Source organism: Bombina bombina, chromosome 1 (genome assembly GCF_027579735.1).
Source record: "Bombina bombina isolate aBomBom1 chromosome 1, aBomBom1.pri, whole genome shotgun sequence".
Classification (NCBI taxonomy): Eukaryota; Metazoa; Chordata; class Amphibia; order Anura; family Bombinatoridae; genus Bombina; species Bombina bombina.
This window is the reverse complement of record NC_069499.1, coordinates 650,942,000-650,967,480: the sequence shown is the minus strand read 5'-3', so window position 1 is coordinate 650,967,480 and position 25,481 is coordinate 650,942,000. Positions and strand designations below refer to the sequence as shown.

The 25,481-nt window shown below is 37.9% G+C and overlaps 1 protein-coding gene across 1 annotated transcript in view; it reads right to left on the bottom strand.

The window, feature by feature from the left end:
- GRIA3 (glutamate ionotropic receptor AMPA type subunit 3) overlaps positions 1–25,481 on the bottom strand; it is a 662,172-nt gene that overhangs the window by 196,102 nt on the left and 440,589 nt on the right. The window contains exon 5 of the mRNA XM_053699114.1: positions 21,025–21,078. Coding sequence (XP_053555089.1) covers positions 21,025–21,078 — 54 coding nt within the window. The remainder of the gene's footprint in view (positions 1–21,024; positions 21,079–25,481) is intronic.

Here is a 25,481-nt window from a genome sequence, read left to right as displayed (position 1 = left end):
GTACACACCTGCCATTATTTAAAATGAAAAACCCCAAATAAAGTTCAGCTGTTCTAGTAGGTTTTTCCTGACATTTTCTTAGTCGCAACCTATAGCAAAAGCCATGGTTCACAGAGAGCTTCCAAAGCATCAGAGGGATCTCATTGTTAAAAGGTATCAGTCAGGAGAATGGTACAAAAGAATTTCCAAGACATCAGATATACTATGGAAGACAGTCATCATCAAGTGGAGAAAATATAGCGCAACAGTGACTTTAACAAGAACTGTACGTCCCTCCAAAATTGATGAAAAGACGAGAAGAAAACTGGTCTGGGAGGCTGCCAAGAGGCCTACAGCACCATTAAAGACGTCTCACAGTAGGGTGATCTTCAAGGGGTTAGTATTAGTTTTTTTAAGGGGGGATTGGGTAAAATGTCATGCTCTATCTGAATCATGAAATAAAATATATGAGATCTGGGGCCCGATCCGATAAAATTTACATTTAATATAGCATATTGAAAAACAAAGGGAGATTGCATGACGTTTCAGTGCTGTACTGGCACCTTTATCAAATGATCCCAAAGTAGAGACAGTCCCAAAGTCAGTTCATCCTCAATGTGATGTCCCACAAAAGAAAGTATATACACAGTATATATAATTAAATAAATACATATTTTAAATAAAAAGAACATTTTCTTCTATGTGAAGAACATTGGAATGTTAAGTATTCATAACTACCTTTAGTCATTGGTCTAATACCGGGTCAGGTTAGCGCGCGAGCAATAAGTATGAGCTTTTTTTTAACACAGCACTCAGTTGAAGTCTATGAGGAGAAGATTTTAACGTGGTCGCGATATCCCAAGTCCTGAAGTCAGCACGCATTGAGTTTCGCTCTAGCGCTAACTTTTTACTTTCAACTTGTAATATGTGCGCGGACAGTGGCGTCACTAGGGGGGTGCGGGGGTTGTGGACCGCACCCGGGTGACACCCTCCAGGGGGTGACACCACAGTCACCACATTAAAGACAATTACATGTTTTTTGTTTTTGTTTTTTTTTTATTATGTGCTAGCTTGTGGAGACTGGCATGGCTTGTGCCTTGTTGTAAGAAGGGCCAAGGCGTCCACCGTCAAATTCAATGCTGCCTAAGGCAGATGCTGGGTGTTCACTTCTCAGCACACCCGGGACCCGGGACCCGGGCACAGAGCAAATGCAGTGTCAGCAGGGCAGGACTTCTGGCTTCCCAAACTAAGAGCTGCGCGCAGGCGCTATAGCACAGTGCTGCGCGTGGGCTTTCCAGCAGTGACGTGTCTCTGAGACTGAAGGATATGCCGCTGGCGCCAAGATCAAGTAAGTCCAGGGACAGAGTATGTCTGTTCAGCTCGTAACTGAGAGGTCTGTAGACAGTTTGTATGGATGGTCATGGCCACCAGGATACCGAGGTGGAGTGGATGTTCAATGTTGTTGCTAACGGACGGTAAGAGACTTGCCAGGTAGGAGTGGAGTCCTGTGACTTATTAATTTGCTGGTTGTAACTGTGTTCCGCCTGCCGTGTCCCCTGACCTATTTACAAGACTGAAACTGTCTATACCTTACTTGATATCATCATTGGTCTGCCAAGTATGTCATGTTTCATCTAGGCCAAGTTCCAACAAGTCTTCATATGAGCACATAACTTGGCCTGTATAGCCTTTGGCTAAATTGTGCAGCCCATAGCATTGTCATTTCTTTGCTGAAGAGCATAATTGCACAGCACAAGTATTAATGTTTAGTTTTAGTCTGATGCTGAATAGAATATAAGGGGATAATGCCTTCATTATTTGTTGAGATATATATATATATATATATATATATATATATATATATATATATATATATATATATATATATATATATATTATCCTAATATGATTAAATATGTTTGCATAGATTCTCTGAACTGTGAGACTCTTACTGTGTTCTCTTTCTATAATTAGTAATAAACATCTTACTTTGCTGTTCTCCTGTGTCTAGTATCCTCAACCAGGGTGCACATCATTTAGCTTGTGTCATAGCTCCTATAGTTAAAGCACAGGTCAAATTGTGGGTCAGCTAACCTATCAGGAAGATGCTGTAACTGTGTAAGATGCTGTAACTGTGTGTGTGTGACAGTGTTTGTGTGTGTGTGTAACTATGTGTATGTGTATATATGTATATGTGTGTGTATATATATATATATATATATATATATATATGTATTTATGTGTTTGTGTGTATATATATATATATATATATATATATATCTGTATATATGTATATGTGTGTGTGTGTATGTATATATATATATATATATATATATATATATACTGTATGTATACGTATTTTCACACCTCCATCTAAAATACTCTCCCCCCTTTCAGTGGTCTCTCTCGCCCCTCTGCCCCTATATAAGCGATATATATATGTTTGTGTGTGAGCATGTAAATATATATATTTATATATAAGATATATATATATATATATATATATATATATATATATATATATATATATATATATATATATATATATATATATTTATATACATATGATATATATGATATATATAATTATTTATATATTTTTTTTAATTACTATGGTGGGGGGGGGGGGGTGACACCATGAGTTACTGCACCGGGTGACACCAAGCTTAGTGACGCCACTGTGCGCGGATTAGTGTGCATATTACACATTGAAAGTAAAATGTTTGTGCATTAAAAGTTTACTTTGAGTGCAGTTAGGGTGCGATTGAAATAAATAGTTAGAGAGCCACTTGTAAAACAGACGCTATTTTTAAGTTTCAGGTCAAAGTTGAAAATAAAGATGTGTTTTGGAATCTAATTATAAACAAATGATCATTTAAAATCAATCCAAGCAGCTTTAGTTTGTGGTTTATTTTGTGTAATTATGTATGCAAATGTATGCTAATGACCATGGCCAGTATTTTTATCCAGGAAACTTGGCAACCTTACATCCTGCAAATAGATTAAACACGTATTTAAAGTCAGCTTCAGAACAGCAATGCACTGCTAGGACATAGCTGAACACATCTGGTGAACCAATGAGAACAGGCATATGTACATATCCACCAATCACCAGCAACCTCCTAGTAGTGCATTGCTGCTCTTAAAGGAAGAATCTAAAAATAAAAAAATATATAATTCTTTTAAATATCATAAATAAATAAAAAAAGTGCCTATATACTAATCAAACTTTAAGATTGAACATTTTGAGAGTTGTCATCATTAGTCAGTGAGCAAGGAATCCCATAGGGATTAGTTGAGCAAAAACATTCCATGCCTGTTTGTTTCAATATCCGTATGAATAGCTTTTACCATTTGCATGAGAATATGATTTTTACAATTTTGAATTCCTGCCCTTTCATAAGCTTGATAGAAATTTTATGAGCCAAATGCCTGGCTTCACTTTTATGCAGCCATAATATGTCTTCTTGTAATATATATTATGAATGGATATTTTTTAGGTTAATGTTCCAGTTAAACATTTAACAAAGAGAGTGAAAATGGATTATTTCATTTTTTGATTGTAAATTACATACATTATTAAAAAAAAGATGATGACACATCACAACAAATTATCTTTATTTCCAGTAGTAACCAAGATGATTTTGGCTCATAAACACCATCAATTATACACTGATGGCATGTCAGATAAACATAAGCATTTCTAACTGGTGAGGCAAACTCTGTGTGTGTTTGTTCTATACAGAGCATCCTAAAGTACAGAGTATGTTTGAAAACACAAAAGAACCCACTAACAACTGCAACAATTTGATGATATACTGTATATACTGGAGTGTGGGCCAAGCATACTTAAATATTTTATATCTCGCATATGAAAAGCAACATTTACATGGGGCACAACTTTTATAACATAGCCAATTCTCACTATGCTATATTGTTTCTTCCTGTGCCCCTTTGTCACAGAAGCAGTTTGCATTCAAACATAATTGACATCATTACCGTTTTAACCGGAATGTCCCTTTAAAGGCCATTTACAAGCTGTGTAAACACAGACAGCAAAATAAATTACACTTACACTCCCTGTGAGGCGTGAGAAAGTTCTAAAATGATAATTTTCCATTTTTCTTTCAAAGTATTGCATAGAGAAAGAGACAAGAAAGGGAAGCATTTCAGTAATAAGATAAGAATTTCTAATCCGTCTGCAAGCTTAGGTTGTGGTTTCAAAAAGTAAATTCAGCTATTTTATTTATAAAAAGAAACATGAAGGATCATTTTTTTCATACATTTTGTACCCTGCAGCTGATATAACAAGTCATCGACAACACATTAAGGGGAACCAATTTTACAGTAAAATATCCCTTTAGTTAAGCCATAAATATTCTTTAATGGGGTCAAGGCTGGTCAGGAACAAAATTGTATCTTATTCTTACATACTTACTGGCTGACTCAGGGATCAATCAACTGACAAGGACATTGCTAAATCATTAAATAGTGTACATGTTGACACCTTTCCTACCTGAATAGTGTAAATTGTATATATATGAAACCCAAATATATTTATTTTGTTATTCAGACAGAGCATAACATTTTAAAAAGCTTCCAATTTACTTCTGTTATCATATTTGCTTTGTTCCCATGACATTCTGTGGTGAAGAGATAAATAGGTAGGCATCTGGTGCACTAAATGGCAGGAAATAGGGCTGCTATCTAGTGCTCTTGCTAATGGGTGACCTTCTTGCCAAACTGGCGCCATATAGGGCTAGATTTATCAAAGGCTAGGCGAACTCTGTATGTGCTTCGCCTGTAACAGCGCCGCAGTTTGCCTCCGGATATGCGCACATGTGCGCCTGAATTCATCAAAAAAATAGACGTAACTTTGCGCAGGCGAGCTGGGGCGTAATGATGATAAATTTTGCTTGTTGGCAAATTTTTACTCCCTATTTATCACAGTACATCCCTATAAATATTGACGCTGCCATGTTTTGATTATTAAAAAGCGTTTTTTAGGTAACTATTTAGCTTATATTTATATTATATAATGTTTCTGTACTGTTTTTGCCATATGTTGATAATTTAAGATCACAAAAATAAATATATCAATATTTATATATATATATATAAAACTGTTGGTACCCATATGCGCCTGTGGAAGCGCAAATTTCTTGCAATAACAGTCTTTTTGTCACTGAGCCTTTGAAAAATTAGTTAAAAGAAGAAATTACTGCATCACAAGATGTAAAAGCACTGTCGGGAGCGCGCCCGTGTGCCTAGGTGAAGGCAAACAGATTTCTTTCAGATTTGCGCAATTAAAGGCACACAGTAGTTGGGGATCAGTGCGTATGCGTTATTTTGAGCGTGATTATAGGAGAATGACTTTGATAAATCTAGCCCATAGTCTTCCAAAAATGGGCTGGCTCCTAAGCTTACGTCCCCTTTTTCAACTAAAGATACCAAGTGAAAGAAGAAAAATAGATAATAGAATTAAATTGTTAAAGTTGTTTAAAATGACATGCTCTGTCTGAATCACAAAATACTAAATTTTAAAGGTACAGTCTACTCCAAAATGTTTATTGTTTAAAAATATAGGGGGGGGGGGGGGCTGTGTTTTGCACAGCAAACATGGTCATATTAATATACTTTTTACCTCTGGGATTACCTTGTATTTAAGCCTATTCTGACAGCCCCCTTATCACATGGCTATTTATTTATTATCTATTGACTTGCATTTTAGCCAATTAGTGCTGTGCCTTGCATAACTCCATGGGAGAGAGCACACTGTTATCTATATGGCCCACATGAATTAGCAGTCTCTTGTTGTGAAAAGCTAATATAGAAGCATGTGATAAAAGTCTGTAGTGGCTTAGAAAAAGGCAGAAATGTAGAGGTTTAATTATTATAAAGTACATTAATATAACATTGTTGGTTGTGCAAAGCTGAGGAATGGGTAGTAAAGTAAATCTATCTTTTTAAACAATAACAATTTTGATGTAGACTGTCCCTTTAAAGCCTTTCCCGCTTGCAGAAAAATCTTTTCCACCTTTAGAATAACAGTTTTAACTGCACCAACAAATCCTAATATTATAAAGTACCATTTGTTTATCATTTTTGGATCATTGCAGCAAACATTTAAAAATATTTTTACATTGTAGATTCACCCCAAAAAAGAGTGAACATATCTAGTAATGTAGTTGGCTTTATGAACTCAGTGTACTACCACAAGGCAAACTAAGGCTCCTTGTGACTGGGATGGTTTTTACTAGAACTCACCCGCAAACCTTGATGCTCCTGATGAATCGTATACTCCTTCCCAGGACACTGAGGAGCCCATAGAGATAGGGGTTATCCAGAACAGGCAGGCTCACCAAGAAAGAGCCAGAAGGAGGAGCCATTGCCTTTGCTTTTAGTGCAGGGAAAGAGGGCACTTTACCTCCAATTGCCCTATTCGCCCACCTCGGTCTCCAGCTCTCCAAACAGGCACTGTTTTTGTTCACCCTCTTTGTTCTACATGCAATTCTGTGAGCTGCCAAGGTTGCTGTTACGGGATATAGATTAGCTATATCCTGTAATTATGGATTAATGTAAGCAATTGCTGTTACGGCTGTCCAGGTTCTGCTGTTCAGAGAGTCTACTAACCTCTGTTTTTTTCCTGTAAACCTACGGAACCTGCTCTTGTTAGTCCTGAAATCCCTGAGACCCAGATTATGCCTCTACCTCTTGTTCCTGAAGCATCTTCTCAACTTTCTGATGATATGCCTAATCCGGAACCCATCATCACTTCTGTACCGGCAAGCACCAGTAATACGTTATGTCTTGACAATGTACTGCCACTTGACTGCACTTATGCCTCAAATGGTACTCTTGTTTGCAGGCAGGATCTTGTGATGTTCGAGAAAGCATTGCAAACTGTGAGTACTTCGACAGCAGCCAATATCAAAAAGAATAGGAAGAAGGCTGCCAAGGCCACTATTGGTACAGTGTTTCCTAGTAATGTATATTATGACAACATTTTAGGTCTGGATGCCTATGCGAGAGTTGCCATCCTTCCAGATGACATCCTTGACTTATCCGATGATGAGGCTGACTTTACCCCCAAACTCAAAGTGGTCTCAACCAAGCCTGTTCACACCTGGGGAGCAATTTTAAGGGGAGGGAACTGTCACAGTTCCCACCGTTCCATGCTGACAACCAGACGTGGCGGCCCTTTTGGGGGCAAGCGAGGGACTTGAACCTGAGACCTCTTGTATCCTAAGCTTGTTCTCTTGTCCCTAAGCTACAGCTGCTTCTCTTTATTTGTGTGTATGTAAGCTTTCCTTATCCTGCCTGCAGCACTGGGGTGGACTCTGGATATTGCTTTGCCTGGATCACCTGTGCGCATTTACAACCTGTCAGTCAGGCTTACCTGGGACTTCCTACCAATTAGCAGCTCATTAGCTGGCTATATAACCCTGCCTTTTCCTGTGCTCAGTGTCAGTTCTTTGTTTCATGTTTCCAGTTTTGGTGTCTTTGTTCCTGAATCCCCAAGACTGACCCTGGCCTGTGACCCTGGCTCTGTTCATCATTTACCTGCACCTCTGGCTTCCTTTGATCTCTTTACAATTAAGGTAAGGGAACCTCAAGAATAGGGCTTAAACAGCACTCATTCCTACTGTAAGTAATTTAAAAAAAAATCATTTTTATTATATAAAGTATAAAAGAAAAAAGGAAGAGACCTTAATTCAAAATTAGTACCCACAAAACAGCTAGTCACCTTATCCCCCTGTTTCCTCAAAAATGCAACTTGCCTAATAATTCTGCACTCCCTGTATATATATATATATATATATATATATATATATATATATATATATATATATATATATATATATATATATATATATATATATATATATATATATATATATATATATATATATATATATATATATATCATCTAAAACTATATATATATATATATATATATATACAGGGAGTGCAGAATTATTAGGCAAGTTGCATTTTTGAGGATTAATTTTATTATTGAACAACAAACATGTTCTCAATGAACCCAAAAAACTCATTAATATCAAAGCTGAATAGTTTTGAAAGTAGTTTTTAGTTTGTTTTTAGTTATAGCTATTTTAGGGGGATATCTGTGTGTGCAGGTGACTATTACTGTGCATAATTATTAGGCAACTTAACAAAAAACAAATATATACCCATTTCAATTATTTAGTTTTACCAGTGAAACCAATATAACATCTCAACATTCACAAATATACATTTCTGACATTCAAAAACAAAACAAAAACAAATCAGTGACCAATATAGCCACCTTTCTTTGCAAGAACACTCAAAAGCCTGCCATCAATGGATTCTGTCAGTGTTTTGATCTGTTCACCATCAACATTGTGTGCAGCAGCAACCACAGCCTCCCAGACACTGTTCAGAGAGGTGTACTGTTTTCCCTCCTTGTAAATCTCACATTTGATGATGGACCACAGGTTCTCAATGGGGTTCAGATCAGGTGAACAAGGTGGCCATGTCATTAGATTTTCTTCTTTTATACCCTTTCTTGCCAGCCACGCTGTGGAGTACTTGGACGCGTGTGATGGAGCATTGTCCTGCATGAAAATCATGTTTTTCTTGAAGGATGCAGACTTCTTCCTGTACCACTGCTTGAAGAAGGTGTCTTCCAGAAACTGGCAGTAGGACTGGGAGTTGAGCTTGACTCCATCCTCAACCCGAAAAGGCCCACAAGCTCATCTTTGATGATACCAGCCCAAACCAGAACTCCACCTCCCCCTTGCTGGCGTCTGAGTCGGACTGGAGCTCTCTGCCCTTTACCAATCCAGCTACGGGCCCATCCATTTGGCCCATCAAGACTCACTCTCATTTCATCAGTCCATAAAACCTTAGAAAAATCAGTCTTGAGATATTTCTTGGCCCAGTCTTGACGTTTCAGCTTGTGTGTCTTGTTCAGTGGTGGTCGTCTTTCAGCCTTTCTTACCTTGGCCATGTCTCTGAGTATGGCACACCTTGTGCTTTTGGGCACTCCAGTGATGTTGCAGGTCTGAAATATGGCCAAACTGGTGGCAAGTGGCATCTTGGCAGCTGCACGCTTGACTTTTCTCAGTTCATGTGCAGTTATTTTGCGCCTTGGTTTTTCCACACGCTTCTTGCAACCCTGTTGACTATTTTGAATGAAACGCTTGATTGTTCGATGATCACGCTTCAGAAGCTTTGCAATTTTAAGAGTGCTGCATCCCTCTGCAAGATATCTCACTATTTTTGACTTTTCTGAGCCTGTCAAGTCCTTCTTTTGACCCATTTTGCCAAAGGAAAGGAAGTTGCCTAATAATTATGCACACCTGATATAGGGTGTTGATGTCATTAGACCACACCCCTTCTCATTACAGAGATGCACATCACCTAATATGCTTAATTGGTAGTAGGCTTTCGAGCCTATACAGCTTGGAGTAAGACAACATGCATAAAGAGGATGATGTGGTCAAAATACTCATTTGCCTAATAATTCTGCCCTCCCTGTATATATATATATATATATATATATATATATATATATATATATATATATATATATATACACATACATACATATATATGTTTGTGTATGTGTCTAAATATGTGTATGTGTGTATATATGTGTGTATGTACTGTATATACATGTGTATTTATGTGTTTAAATGTGTAAATATGTGTGTATATATATATATATATATATCCTCCGTGTGTATCTGCACTCACAATATCTTTCAGTCGTCAACCAGGGTGCCAAGTCAGTAGTATTCACAGTCAATTCCAGTAAAGGACTGCACTCACTCCAGGAGCGAGTGCAGTCCTTTACTTGAATTGACTATATATATATATATATATATATATATATATATATATAACATATATATACAAATGTATTTACATACTGTATATACACATCTATATGCAATTTTGAGCTCTTTCTAGTTAAATACCTTTAATGCGGCACCAGGTTAGCGCAAGGGATATGTGGAAGGTTTTTTTAACAGCGTGCCCCATTGCAGTCTATGGGGAGAAGAAGTTAACGTGTTCACGATATCCGAAGTCCTGACGTTTGCGTGCCTGATCTTTCACTCGTGCCCTTTTTTACTTTCAACTTATAAAATATGCGCAAATCCATCCGCGTTAAAATTTTGCTTTGAGTGAAGTTAGTGCTCAAGCGAAAAAAATATTAGCAAGCCACTTGTAATCTTGCCCTGTGTAATTTACTTATATTATCAAATTTTCTTCGTTTTCTTGGTATCTTTTATGGAAAAAGCAGGGACGTAAGCTCAGGAGCATGCACGTGTCTGGAGCACTATATGGCAGTAGTTTGGCAAGAATGTTATCCATTTGCAAGAGCAGTAGATTGCAGTACTATTTCCTGCCTATCTAGGTATGTTTTCAACAAAGAATACCATGGGAACAAAGAAAATGTGATAAATTGGAAACTTTTTTTAAAATGGTCTGCTCTGTCTGAATCACAAAAGAAAATGTTTGTTTCATTTCCCATTAGCTATGCAGATGACAGTAGCTGAAGAATAGCTGTTCATACATCACTTACTCTGGTGAGATGATGACATCTTGAGGTAAAATATCTTCCTTTTTTACACAGATATGCTCATGTGATATTTTCTTGACAGCTTTTTCCATATATGCAGCATTACTTTCAAGTGAGTTAGCATATGTGTATCACATCCCTGATGATCTATTTTCAAGACTTTGCAATGAACTTGACATCCACCTCATAAAACAAACTACTACATGAAAGTAACTAATAAAGCATTTACTATTTTTTTAAATAAAATCTTGTTCAATTATTATCAGTTATTTAGGAAAGTCCAGATTACGAGTGTTGCAATAATTAATGCTCCTGCTCGAGCATTAACTGTGCTATAAGTAATGTCTTTGCACTCATCGGGTTGCGCTTGTTGAAAGTAAACTGTTGCTAACCCGACGAGCGCAAAAAGCCAAACTTAGAATATTGCGTGTGCATTCAAGTATTCCTCCGTAGAAGTCAATGGAGAAAAAAAAGTGGAATAAAAACACCCAACTCACCCGCAAACCTGATAGCATATTCTCATGTGCACTATCCTGGCACGGAAATACAAATATTTCACATTCCAGTGTTCTTCACAAGAATATGTTCTGTTTATTCAGAAATACATATTTCTATTTATATATCTCATGGTAATTTTGTACAATATTTATTTATACCTATATGTATACATGATTATATATAGGTATAGATATATACAGATATATAGGAATATCTATTTAAAATACTTAGAACATATTCTGCTATGTATAGATCATTGAAATGTGAATTATTTATAGTAAATACATAGTTAAAACTTTTATTAAATATTATTTCATAAATATGATTTTTCTTGTTTTCATCTACTTAACTGCAAAGGGCTCCAATGCACATATATATATATGTGTGTGTGTGTGTGTACATATATATGTATGTGTTTATAGGTGTATATATGGCTGTAAATACATATATACACATACAAATAGATAAATAGATATGTACACACATATATATACATCTTTAGCTGTATATGTATGTATCTCTATGTTAAAGCCCTTTGTCTGCCTTTTTTTCTAACACCTGAGATCTAATATCTTTGAGCTCTTATAACTTTTCTGTGTAATATACATATTTTTTTTAATAATTTTTACTAGATAGTGTTATTAGGAGTGTAAATTTGCTTTGTAATGTATTTTTGATGTATTTTGTGCAAATTTTTTGTTTTCAAAACATTTAACCAGAGCTCTGAGGATGCAGTAATCATTCTAGTGTAAATCGCGATTGCGCTCAATTGACCACGTTTACTTTAAACTCGTAATACCAGTGGTAAACGAGACAAGCGCAAATACCCACTCCATTCCTAATCTGGCCCTAAATAATTCTACAAAATACTACAAAAATATATCTTATCTGTATGCTTGTTTTAAAGAAGTATAAGAATCAACTCATCAATATAATGTTATAAATACAGAAAGAAAATAACAGATAGGGGTAGAATTATCATACCCCGGGCAGACATGATTCGCTATAGCGAATCATGTCCACCCTGCATCGCTAAATGCCAACAGCATACACTGTCGGCATTTAACATTGCACAAGCAGTTCTGGCAAACTGCTTCTGCAATGCCGCTCGCTGCAGATTTGCGCTAGCAGGGGGTGTCAATCAACCTGATCGTATTCGATCGGGCAGATTGATTTCCGCAGCTTCAGAGGCATTGGACGAGTTAAGGAGCAGCGGAAGGCTCACACGGAAACAGGGGTATTCAGGGCGATTCTGCATCTGATAATTTGGCCCCATAGACTCCTCTAAATTTTAAAATGATAGCACAAAGCCCAGATAGTGGGCTAATTTGATAAAAGCTTGTACAGTTTTTTCAGAAATTAACTTAAAAGCCAAGAAGCAACATCTGAGTAACAACTCTGCAAGAGTGCATTAGTGAAGCAAAGCTGTAATGTTTCAGGAATTTACTGCGACAAGGAATGAAATAGCAAGAAAAAATATATTTTGCAATTACTCATACTACTGAGAAACGTTCTAAATCATGCAACAGATGTTCTACAAAAATATGAATGCAAGAACATAATAATACTTTGTTCTGAGCTGTAAATAAACATTAGAACATACTGCAGCATATAAATGGAATATGTTCGGATACAAGTTATAGTCAGATGTATTGTATACAAAAGAACGAAGCAATCTTCCTGAACGTAGTCAACTCTAGCACTAATTTCAATATCGTCATTGTTTGACGGCAATGAAAAACAGCAGCTCTGTAGTAAAAATGAAAGTCATGACATTTAACCTGGAAAATATTGTGTAGGAGTGAAGTCTAGGTAGATTCTTCAGAATAAAAAGAGACAAAAATGGAACTGCACATGCTGTCACTGTATCTCTTTGTTCCCACTTCCAAATGGATTTCTTTCATCTCCTATTGAGAGATACCTCTTTGTTTCTCACTCTGTCTGTCTTTTTGTGTATTTGCTTCTTAAACCCAGCACATTATAACCCCAATTCATTTATTTCAAACTATTTATTTACAGATTCTCTTTGTCTTTTAGATACTTTTTTACGTATCCTCTTTTTAAAATCAAATTCTACCTCTTGCCTTTCTGGGGTATAATATGATGCAGAGTAAATTCACAAATCCTGTAATAAGAAACACTCTTAATATCACGCTTTACGGACATGCTTAGAGGAGAAATATGGCTGTACCTCACTGATGAGGCCCAAGAAAAACTGAAATGATCATCTGGGGTTGCCATGCTCCTTGTTCAGAGAAGTATTGCCTGGTATTTCTGGGCTGGACTTACCTTGTTAGGCAAAATCAGACTGATATACTCCAGGAAAATCCTTCTCTGTGAAAATCACAATTGGGCTAAAAGAGGCTGCTCCCAGGTGGTAAATAAAACAAGCTACTGAGCTGTTTATTCCTGTGAGAGTGCTTATCTTTCTATATATGTATTTATAATATTACCCTAGGGAAGTCTACCTAAAGGTGATGGGGAAACCAGACGTGGACTCCTTGCCAAGTGTATTTAGTGGAATATTGCTGCCCATCCCCATTGATGAGGGCCATAGAGAGGGTTGTCGGGATGGTGCACTCAGGACATGCCCTTCAACCATGAGCCCTTCTCTTCAGAGTTAAATTATTGCTGCTATTGGCGGAGCAGCATTCCCTGATGTGTGATGCATCTGCTGTTTTGCTAGTGACCATGTGTTATATTCTTTACTTTTTGGTTCCTGCTCCTTTAAAATTTGGCAGTCCCGTTTGCATTTGCCTTTAAAAGGCCATTACCCACAGCTATCTGTGCTTGGTGATTTGTATTCCTACTGCTGTACTACAGAGAACTACTGCTCCTCCAGTACTACTCCTTTCTACATCCAACATCTTTGTTGCCATAAAGCATCGCCCTCAAATCGATTCAGGGGCATACAATCAGTACCGACGGCGGCGCAACTCACCCTGTACTGCGGGTTAGACCTCTGCCTCCAGACCTACCGACCGACACTGAAATTGGCATCACACCTCCTACCCAATTACTCGATTCTGTAATGCAGCATCAGTGACTTCTCTGCTTTACAGCTCCGTCCAGGTAACAAGCACTTCTATTATAAAGTTACATCTCATCTGTTCCTAGTACAGTCATTTTGTCTGTCAGAACTTGTTCTGTTTGCTGTGGGATTTACTTGTAATCTCTATTACATTTTGTCAAAATTACTCTAGAACTACAATTCCTTATGCATTTGCTTGCGATCTGTTGACATGTCATATACTAAACCTAGTACCTATTTCACAATATAAAGTTGTATTGTGTTTCCTGTAGTAGGGGAAATAACTTGCTACATGGTAGCTACCATACTCCTATGTGGGTTCTCTAATAACTACCCTGTTGCTACACTATTTCCTTTTACTGAATTATACAACATTAAGATGGTGTTGTGCTTTCTTTACATGGTAGAATAAACTTGCTATATAGTAGTTACTGAAAATTCAATATAGACTCTTGGTTGCTACTGCCTAGCTACACAATAGAATATATTTTATATTTATTAACAAAACCTTTTGCCTTTATTGCTGATATTCTCTAAACAAGTATTTTGCATTGGTATATTTTGCAGATCTGTAAATAGTTCCATTTTTGGAAAAAATGGTATTGTCAGAGTCCCATACACTTGATTGAAGGTGATCATTAAGGAGAGAGAGAGGGGAAATGATAGTGAAGACTGTTTGGTTTAATGCCCAGTGAATGAAAGGGAGTAATACTCACATTTTAGAGAGCTATATCTAAGCTCTTAGAAGTAGCGCATATAGTTACGGCTTTGAAGATGGCAATCAGAAATACTTCAACGTATCTGTCATAGTATCTGTCACAGAGCAGAGCATATGTAACGGATGCCCCTAAGTTCTGATTTTGTTACAGATATATGTATAAGTCCAGTTTAGAGTCCAAGATCTTGGACTCTACACAGGACTAATACATTTATCTGTATCAAAAGTCGGAACTAAAGGGCATCCGTTACATATGTTTTAGGCCGTTTGGCTGCACATAAGAACGATTATTGTATGCTCTGTTCTGTGACAGATACTGGCTATATTCTATATCCATTGTTTTGAATAAATTGTATTCGTTTACCTTGGAATCGTTGAAGTATCTCTGATTGCCATCTTCAAAGCTGTGGGGATTTATACCTAAATGCACTACCTTTAAAAGCTTAGATATAGCTCTCTTAAGTGTGAGTATTACTCCCTTTCATTTGCTGGGCATTGACCCAAACCGTCTTCACTATCATTTCCCCTCTCTCCTTTATGATCGCCTGAACCATACTTCAATCAAGTGTATGGGGCTCTGACAATACCATTTTTTCCAATCACAGGGCTATTTCCATATTATTTGTATACACTGTTGTTTTTTAGCTTGTTTATATATTTTAGTGTTTAATTTATTTAAGTATTACCTGTTTGTGTTATTTCATATTTTGCAGATCTATCAAGCTAAATAAAATATAAGTAGTGACTCTTTTATCTACTTCAACAGTGTTGATAGAATTTACTATTTACCATTAGCTATCCATACTCATTATCATACAAGGAATTCCATCTTCATCTTCATATGATGTATCATAACATATACTTCATACATGTGTCATAACACCATGCCATTGAGACCAGCACTAGATTTTTCTAGGACAGTTTGCCTTTTCCTGAGCGAGGAAAGAAGGAAAAGCTGTGGTTTGTTCAATGTTCAACCTGTAGTGATTGAAAAAGTCTTAAAGATGGCCAGAGAAATTATTTTCTGTATCCAGACATTTGTGAAGCAAGGACAATATGATGTATCTTTCCTCACAGAGGAGCTGCTTACAATTTGTTTTAAGCAGGCTATGAAGATGGCTGATCATCCCTATCTGTGAGGAATTTAATTTGTTCAGAGAGAACAAAAGCCAAAACAAACTGCATTAATTGTTCACTGTGCAATACTTTTGTGGAGGATTAAATTTCGGGATGTTTAAGTCAATTCTGTTCATATATCAGTGCACCGGAGAGAATGAAAATTCCAATTGGCACCATTAATGGTAAAATAATATTCTGGATTTCATCTGGATGATTTTGGAGAAGTGAAATTCCACCCTCCCAAGACATTTACCATTTTTGGCAATCGGGGTTATGTATTTTATCCAGGAATGCCCCACTTTTGCTGAAGATTCAAACTCTTTGGAGAATACAAAGAGGAGTGTTCTCAAGGGGTTGGATTTAGGAACTGTAGTGAGTAAGGGCATGTGGCATCAGTTTGTCAACAGGCCAGAAAGCGTAATTTTGTTGTTCTTCTGACCAGACTTATGCCTGTGTCCTGGTGGGTCGAAATGATCCTGTTGCTGTAAAGGAGGAGAAGAAGCCTGAGGATACAGATTTCTCTTTGGGGAAGGATCATCCAAGAATCCTGTGGAGGGTGTATTCCTATTTCAACAGACTATGGGGCATATGTATCAAGCTCCGATTGGTGCTTGATGCCCCGTCTTTCTGGCGAGCCTGCAGGTTCGCCAGAAACAGCAGTTATGAAGCAGCGGTCACAAAGACCGCTGCTCCATAACCTGTCCGCCTGCTCTGAGCAGGCAGACACACATCGACGGAAATCAACCCGATCGAGTATAATCGGGTTGATTGACACCCCCTGCTGGCGGCGCACTGGCCGCGAGTCTTGTGAGCTGCTGATGCAATGCTGAATACGGCGAGCGTATTGCTCGCCGTATTCAGCGATGTCTGTCGGACCTGATCCGCTCTGTCGGATCAGGTCCAACAGACATTGATAACTAGAGGCCAAAGTGTTTGAAGAGCCTGTTATTTCAGAGATTGAAAATCCTGGAGTACATTATTTGGCTGTTGCTGAAGAGGAAATCGGGATGATAGTTACTAATTGCTGAAAGGAAGATGCAAAGACACTCTGTGCTTTCTTCTAAGGACAATGATAATATTATTGATGACAGTACTAGCCCTGAGCAGTCTCAGAGTCTTTTGAGTTCAGAGATGAACCTGCTTATCTGAAATCTGTACAAGTTAAGCAATTTCAACAGACTCTTGCCTTTCCTGAAATGAAAATGAACAGTCTGCAAAGACTTTGGGTACTAAGGCTAGTGAAAGGCAAAAAAGTCTTCTGCATCTGATTACAACAAGAGGTGTAAGAAGATGCTTGGGTGTGTTAGATGCTTATATGATGGAATTCTGAGTAAAGTTTTGATAAATGTTTTTTTGTTAAGTCTGGGGTCAGACAAGGTTGTCCTTTGTCTCCTGCCTGTACTTTTCATATGTGTAATTGAGCCTTTGTTATGAAGATTAAGATGTGATAACATTATTAGAGGTGTGGAAATGCCTGGACATTGTAGCAATTGTTTGAAAGTTTTGGGCTATATGAATGATGTCACTGGTTTAAATAGAGCTAAAGTTCAAATTGAGTGTTTTTGTATCATAAGTGGATTATGGTTGAATTGGGATAAATGTGCTTTGAAACCATTTGGTGAGTGAAGAGATTTAGGGGCCGATTTATCATCGGCCGAACACAGAAAAATACAACTGTTTTTATGCGAGACTTCAGGCTCGCCGGAAACAAGAGTTAAGAAGCAGCGGTCTTAAGACCGCTGCTCCTTAACTCGTCCGCTGCCTCTGAGGCTGCGGACATCAATCTGCCCGATCCTATACGATACAATCGGGTTTATTGACACCCCCGCTAGTGGCCAATTGGCTACGAATCTGCACGGGGCAGCATTGCACAGGCAGTTCACCAGAACTGCTTGTGCAATGTTAAATGCTGACAGTGTATGCTGTCGGCATTCAGCGATGTCTGGTGGACATAATACGCTACAGCATATCATGTCCGCCAGACATTGATAAATCAGCACCGTGTAGTTAAGTGGTTGGCCTACGAATAATGGTGCTATTGAAGTGCTTGATAATAAATTAAATAATAACTTGCATTATGATGAAAATTGGCAAAATATACATGTGAAATTAAAGGGACAAATTTTTGGTCTCGTAGATATTTGAGTTTGGAAGGGAAAGTGTTTGATGTAAAGGCTGTGTTGATCCTGGATTTTTTATACGTTAATAATGAATGTTTTTCCAGTTCTGGATACGTTTTTGAGGAAAATTGTGAGAATGTTTTTTGTGTAGTTCTGGTATGGAAAAAATTGAATAGAGAAAATATTATACTTGTGAAAGACAAAGTTGAAAGTATGTGTCTAAGGTTAAGTCTGAGAAATAGTAATGTTGGGTGTATGGTTCAGTATGGTGCAGGTGGTATGTTACAGAGCTTTGGTTTGTGTGTAAGAAATAACAAGAGGCCTGAGTGTTTTGAGTCACTGTGGTTTTATGTGACGATTGAAACAGATTGTTTATGGAGGTATATGTTGGAAGGTGTTTAAAAAAGATGTGTTGTGTTATAGTAATAAAGTGATGGCAATTTTGCAGGATAGAGAGCAGCTGCATGTTACTGGTGGACTGACTGAGACTCATAGTGTGCAGGTATGGAAGAATGTGAATGAGACAGCTTTGATTAATAGGCAGAAGGATGTGGCATGGATGGCAGAGCATGGGTGTTTGCCAACTTGGAAGCATCAGAAAAGGAGAAGATTGGTAAATACTGAGTGTTGTCCAAGGTATGGATGTGGTCAAGTGGAAATGGTAGTGCATGTGATGTGGAGTTGTGAGGATCCTAAGAATGTATGGAAAGCACTTGCTAAGATGGTTATAGGTTTGACAGGGATAGAGTTAATTACGTATGAAATGTTTATGTTTGGTTTGTGTGAAGTAGAAAGAGTTGTGTAAAAGAGTCTTTGTGGGATGTACGAAATGTTTTAGTTTTTAAGAAAGAAGTGGTGAATGTGAGTGCATGTGTACAAATGATCTGTGGAAGCTACTGAGCTGTTGTTCGTTCCTTTGAGAGCGCTTCTCTTTCTGTATGTATATCAGAAATGTGGAGGGAGGAAAAAAAAAAAATCAGTCGAAATTTTCATTTGAATATTCAAGGAAATAAGTTTCAAACATTAGTTTTCCCCACATTATTTGGTTTTCGTTTAGTTTAATTTTTGTCAATCACTTACATTTGTTTTCGTTAAAATGAATGTAAATGTTTTAAAGCTACAGTTGAAAAGTAGCTACAATAGTAACAATACTTACATGAGATATATATATATATATATACATATACAAGTGCAAACAAGAGCGATACACGCCTTTTATATATATATATATATATATATATATATATATATATACATTCTTTTTCTTTAAATTTTGCTGGTGCATTCATACAGATCTTTGTTTTTGTTTGTGAATGCACATCTCTAATGTGTGTGTCTATATATATACAGGTAGCCCTCAGTTTACGCCGGGGTTAGGTTCCAGAAGGAATGGTTGTAAATCGAAACCGTTGTAAATTGAAACCCAGTTTATAATGTAAGTCAATGGGAAGTGAGGGAGATATGTTTCAGGCACCTCTCAAAATTGTCATAAGTAACACCTAATACATTCTTTTTAAAGCTTTGAAATGAAGTCTTTAAATGCTAAACAGCATTATAAACCTAATAAAATAATCACAACACAGACTCCACTTGCATTTTTCTGCAAACAGTTCTTTCTATGCATTCCAATCTGGACTGATTTATAGACAGGAAGATATTGTTCCTTTGAAATCTGCTTGATAGCTCAGGTCTGGTTAAACTGATTAATTTCAGCTTGCTTGGCTTTGCTGCAACACAAGCAGACAGCTTCACCTACTGGCTATTTTAATAAATGCACTGCTTCTCAATGCTTTTCAATAGCAGTCACATGACTGAAAAAAAAGGTTGTTATTCTGAATCGGAGCAAATTGAACCGGCATAAACCGAGGGCCACCTGTATATATAATAAAGTGCAATTAACAACCAATTAACCAATACACCTGTATATATATATATATATATGTATATATATATATATGTGTATGTATGTATATATATGTATGTATGTATGTATGTATAGATAGATAGACATTATGGGGCCCATTTAACAAGCTCCGTAGGGAGCTTGTGGGCCCGTGTTTCTGGCGAGTCTTCAGTCTACAAGTCTTTAGTCTAAAGTCCGCTGCTCTATAACCCTGTCCGCCTGCTCAGAGCAGATTGGGTTGATTGACACCCCCTGCTGGCGGCCGATTGGCCGCGAGTCTGCAGGGGGCAGCGTTGCACCAGCAGCTCTTCCAATGCTGAATACGGAGAGCGTATCGCTTTCCGTATTCAGCGAGGTCTTGCGGACCTGATCCGCAGTGTCGGATCAAGTCCGCAAGACCTTTCTTAAATTGGGGCCATTGCCATTTATTATATGCAGATAAGTTACTTCTTATCTTAGACATACCAACAGAAATCCTATCACTTTGATTATGAAGATGCATAATAATAAAAAGTAAAGAAACCCCAATACTGTTTCAATTTACCAAATGTAATTTATTGTGCGAACACAAATTTTGAAGCTACCAGCATTAGAATGCCAGGTGACAGTTTTCTGACAGTTATTATGGAAGATTCCCATCTTACCAGGCTGCAGGTTATGTGCTGTGGACTTTAATATCTGCTAGGAAAACATATTGTGAATGTGTCTGAATTCAGCAGTTATTTATAACATAAAGTACAGACAAAATGTTCCATTTGTCCGAGTTATGTCAGCAAACTTTAACTGAGGACAATTTTGTCAAATTTCCATTTTGCTTTTACAAATTCTCCTAAAGCTGCAGAGCAGAAGCGAAAATATTTGATAGTTGAGGTTAGTGAAACATAGGATAATAAAATATTCAAACACTAGGAAATGTAATATCTCATACTGTTTCTTGCATTTGCCAAAATCATTTCTGAGGAATGTGTGGAAGGATCACATCATGCATTCCTGCTTCGGATGATTAAGTCTGACATTGTCCTGATAGAATATATAACGCAGCAACACACAGAAGTGGTTTTCAGAATAATACAAAGCTCTTACCAGGTTTGCAAGCATAAAGTGGTAGCCGCGAGTGTGTTTGCCAAGGATTACAACCTAGAAGAGGAGAAAAAAAAAGTAAGATAATAGGTTAGTTTAAGTTCATGTGAAATGTCAGGTGTTTCTGTGCAGTGGCTTTTAAGCTGCTGGTGTGAGTTTCAACCCTATTCATGTAACCTTTATTCCCCCAAGGTTAGTAGAATGTAAAACGTTAGATTTTTGTGTGTGTGTAATTTACTGGTATTACAGTCTTTTAACCTCTAAAAGAAAGACATGAAAATCTTAAAACCTTAAAAAAGATTTGTAGTCTATGATTACAACAGAAACAAATGGTTAAGCATCTTTATAGCTATAGTTATTCAGCAGTCCCCTCTTTGGCAATGTTTTAAATAATAGATCAAACCATGTATATGAACTTTTGAAATTCAAATCTGCTGCTGATACATGTGTACTACCTGCTTCATGAATTTTCATCAAAGATAATTCAAAACTGGCTATGCACAATAATATTGTTTTTATTGTTATCATCCTTTTGTAAAATTCCCCACATTCATTTGGGTTGAGTACTATGGCACACTTAAAGAAACAGTTAATTAAAAATTAAACTTTTATGATTCAGATAGAAAATGCAAAATCTTTTCAATTTACTTCTATTATGTAATTTGCTTTGTTCTTTTATTTCTAGCATACCTAGATAGGCTCAGGAGCAGCAGTGCATACCTCCTTACTGTCCCGATTTGTGCTGGGCAGTCCAGAACTCTGAGGTGTGTCCTGCTGTCCCGCTGAGACAGTTTACAGCCCCGAGTTGCCACCACTCCCATACCCTCTTTATAAAGGGATAGGCTATTCAAAACTAAACTTGTGTGATTCAGATAGAGCATGTAATGTTAAGACATTTTTAAATTCACTTCTATTTTCAAATGTGCTTTGTTTTCTTGTTATCTCTTGTTGAAAAAGAATATGCTCATATCCTACACTAGAGGGAGCTGGCTTTTGATTGGTGCCTACACACGTATCTCTTGTGATTGGATGTGTTCAGCTAGCTGCCAGTAGTGCAATGATAAAAAAGAATGAAGACAATTTTATAATAGAAGTAAATTGGAAAGTTGTTTAAAATTGTATGTTCTATCCAAATGATACATTTAAACTGCCTTTTTATATATCAAAACTATATATATATTTTCTTAGTAGACAACCCAAAGTATTGATCTAAGCCCATTTTGGTATATTTCATGCCACCATTTTACCGCCAAATGCGATTAAATAAAAAAATTTAAACTTTTTCACAAATTTATGTTTCTCACTGAAATTATTTACAAACAGCTTGTGCAATTATGTCACAAATGGTTTTAAATGCTTCTCTAGGATCCCCTTTGTTCAGAAATAGCAGACATATATGCTTTGGCATTGCTTTTTGGTAATTAGAAGGCCGCTAAATGCCACTGCGCACCACACTTGAATTATCCCCAGAAGTGAAGAGGTTAATTAGGTAGCTTGTAGGGATAATTTTAGCTTAAGTGTAGAGATCAGCCTCCCACCTGACACATCCCACCCCCTAATCTCTCCCTGACCCCCCTCAAACAGCTCTATTCCCTCCCCCAATTACAAGTACAATTGTACTGACTAGAACGTCTGCCAGTATGAAAAATATATTTATTTTAAATATATTTGCTGCAGTGTAGGTTCCCCCCTAACCCCCCAACCCCCCTAAAAAAGCTCTCTAACCCTCCTCCCTCTACCTATTTGCCACCATCTTAGGTACTGGCAGCTGTCTGCCAGTACCCAGTTTGCTGCAAAATTGGCAATTTCAAAATAAATTAAAGTCCTATTTTTTTCTGTAGTGCAGCTGCCCCCCTCAATACACTACCTCTCCCCCTCCCAGATCCCTTTCTGTTAACGGATCCCACATGGGATCCCCCTCATTGCCCCTACCCCCTCCTCCCTCCTTCACCCTCAATGACGCAGTCTTTTTTTTAATTGTCTTTTTTTAATTTTGAGCTTCCCTGTAGTGTGGCCAAGCGGTCCCACCCACTCCCGCCCTACTCCCGCCTCCTCCAGCGATGGGCCTACCTCATTACACTCCCACCCACCGATGATCAGCACCACTGCTTTGTGATGCAGAGAGGGCCACAGAGTGTCCTTCTCTGCATCAACAACTCTGAAAATCTATTTCTGCAGTGCCCCACTCGTGGGGCATGCAGAAATAGCACAATCTCTCTATTTTGAGCAAGATCACGGCATAGAAAAGCCCAGGACTGCATCGAAGTACAGGGTATGTCGCTGGTCCTTAATGGCATAACGACCAGCGTCGTACAGGGTACGGCGATGGTCATTAAGGGGTTAAGTAAGTTTCTCTGTTTAAGTATAGTGTTAGAGCAACTAAGAGGTTAGATTAATCTTTTATATTTTTAAGTTAAACCTTTTAAGTAAGAATGTGTGAGAATCTCATTCAGTGTAAAGCTTGCCATATATTTGCATCACCACTTCAGGGATCATATCTCTGTGGCAAGTGTGAGCATATTGTTTCTTTAGAAGCTTATATTAGAGTTCTGAAGGAACGAATTGCAACACTGCGTGATTTTCAGACACATGAGAGGGAAATGGAGATGACTGAGCAGGTTGTTCATGGGTCTAGCAGTGGGAATGGAGGGGACTCAGATGTGGAGACTCAGGGAAGAAGCTGGGTCAGTTAGAATAGGAAGATTGAAGATGTTGGGGATATCGGTTCAGGGGTGGCAATGTCAGAGAGGGCTGTTCTGCCTAATATAGTGAACAGTCCTTTAGTCATGGAAGAGGAGCATACAAGTCTGGGCCTGAGACAAATGTTGGTTGTAGGAGATTCTATAGGAGACTAATAGAGTAATCTGTTATCTGGATCCCTGAAATAGAACACTTTTCTGTCTTCCAGGGGCTCATGTTAAGCATATTGGGGAGCTTATTGACACATTTTTAGAGGGATCTAGGACTGATCCCGCAGTCATGTGCATATTGGTACTAATGACAGTGTCAGTGGTAGATGAAGTATTGTAAACAATAGGGAGTTAGGTAGCCAGTTTAAAGCAAGGACCTGTAAGGTAATATTTTCTGAGATATTACCAATGCCATTTGCTAACCCACTAAGGCAGAAGGAGCTAAGGGCAGTACATTCCTGGTTAAAACATGGTGAAGATGAATGGTCGCAAAGAATGAAGCTCCCAGATCATTCTTAATAATTAGCCGATTTCCTTTGGTTAATTTGAGCATCTAACTCTACAAATTCAAAATTAATTTGCCACATATACTGCTGCCTTGTTTGCAGTCAAATTTACCTACTTTTGGCACCTGGGAGCTGAACTAGCTCATTGTAAACTTAGACGGTGGCCTACAAGTGAGCTCCTAATACCCCACCAGGCAGTCCGGAAAGAGCAGATGTGGACCAGCCGCTACTAATTTATATCAACGCTGCTGAGAAAACCAGAAATCTCCTCTGACGCAGGGTGCTCACAGTTGTGAGCTGAAGGTCCGCTGAGTATTATGGAGGAAGATCTCGCTACAGTGAAAGTCCTCCTGACGAGTCTCGATGACCTCATGACCAATAGATTCCACCAGCAAGTAACTTATATACGATTCTCGTCTGAATGACAAAATACCACCGCTATGCCTACAATGGAACAAATGAGGCAAGTGGAACTAAATCCAGAATCAAAGATGGCAATCGCTTCATTACCTTTGTTGAGCTATGCAGACAGAGACCTACCAGATTTGTATGAAACTGAAGGCCACATTGTTTCTTTGCCTGTTCAAGTTCAAGAGGGTGCGGCCGGCCCACTGGACCGAGTGCCAAATTACTTGCACTCTCAGAATAATAATTCAGCCGGATCTCCTACTCTGTCGGCGGCTCCTAACTCTCACACACACACTAAAAGGCCAGAAGTGCCGGAGGTAAAACTCACGGCACCATATCTCAAAGCGAGAGTCTCAGTCAGTTTACCTAGAACTCTTAAGTTTCTGGCTGAACATCTTGTCAGGATGGAGAGCCCCCTATACTCAGAACGGAATAAAATACGCATAATCCAGGAGATACAGGATTTACTCAAGCGTATGAGAGCGGCTGATAGTTTCCAACCGCAGCTTTTTCTGCTCTGGAGGCTTGGTGTGGGTTGAACGATGAGCAGAAACTCGGCAGACAACATTTGTATATACTTAATACTGCTTCTGCCATCATAACTGGGACACAGTTAAGAGATCATCAGTTGTTGATGCTTAATCTCACATGCATACCTACTGTTTATAATGTTTATATGTTATAGTTATGTGAACCAATTGTTAGGTGTAGATATAGGCAGATTATGCTAGACCTATAGATTAGCTCTCCTCTCTGTTTAATCTCATTACTGTTTGTTTATTAAAATATTTAGCTACCATCATGGCTATTTGGTGTAGGACAGAGATCACCATCTCAAACAACTTATCCAGTATGG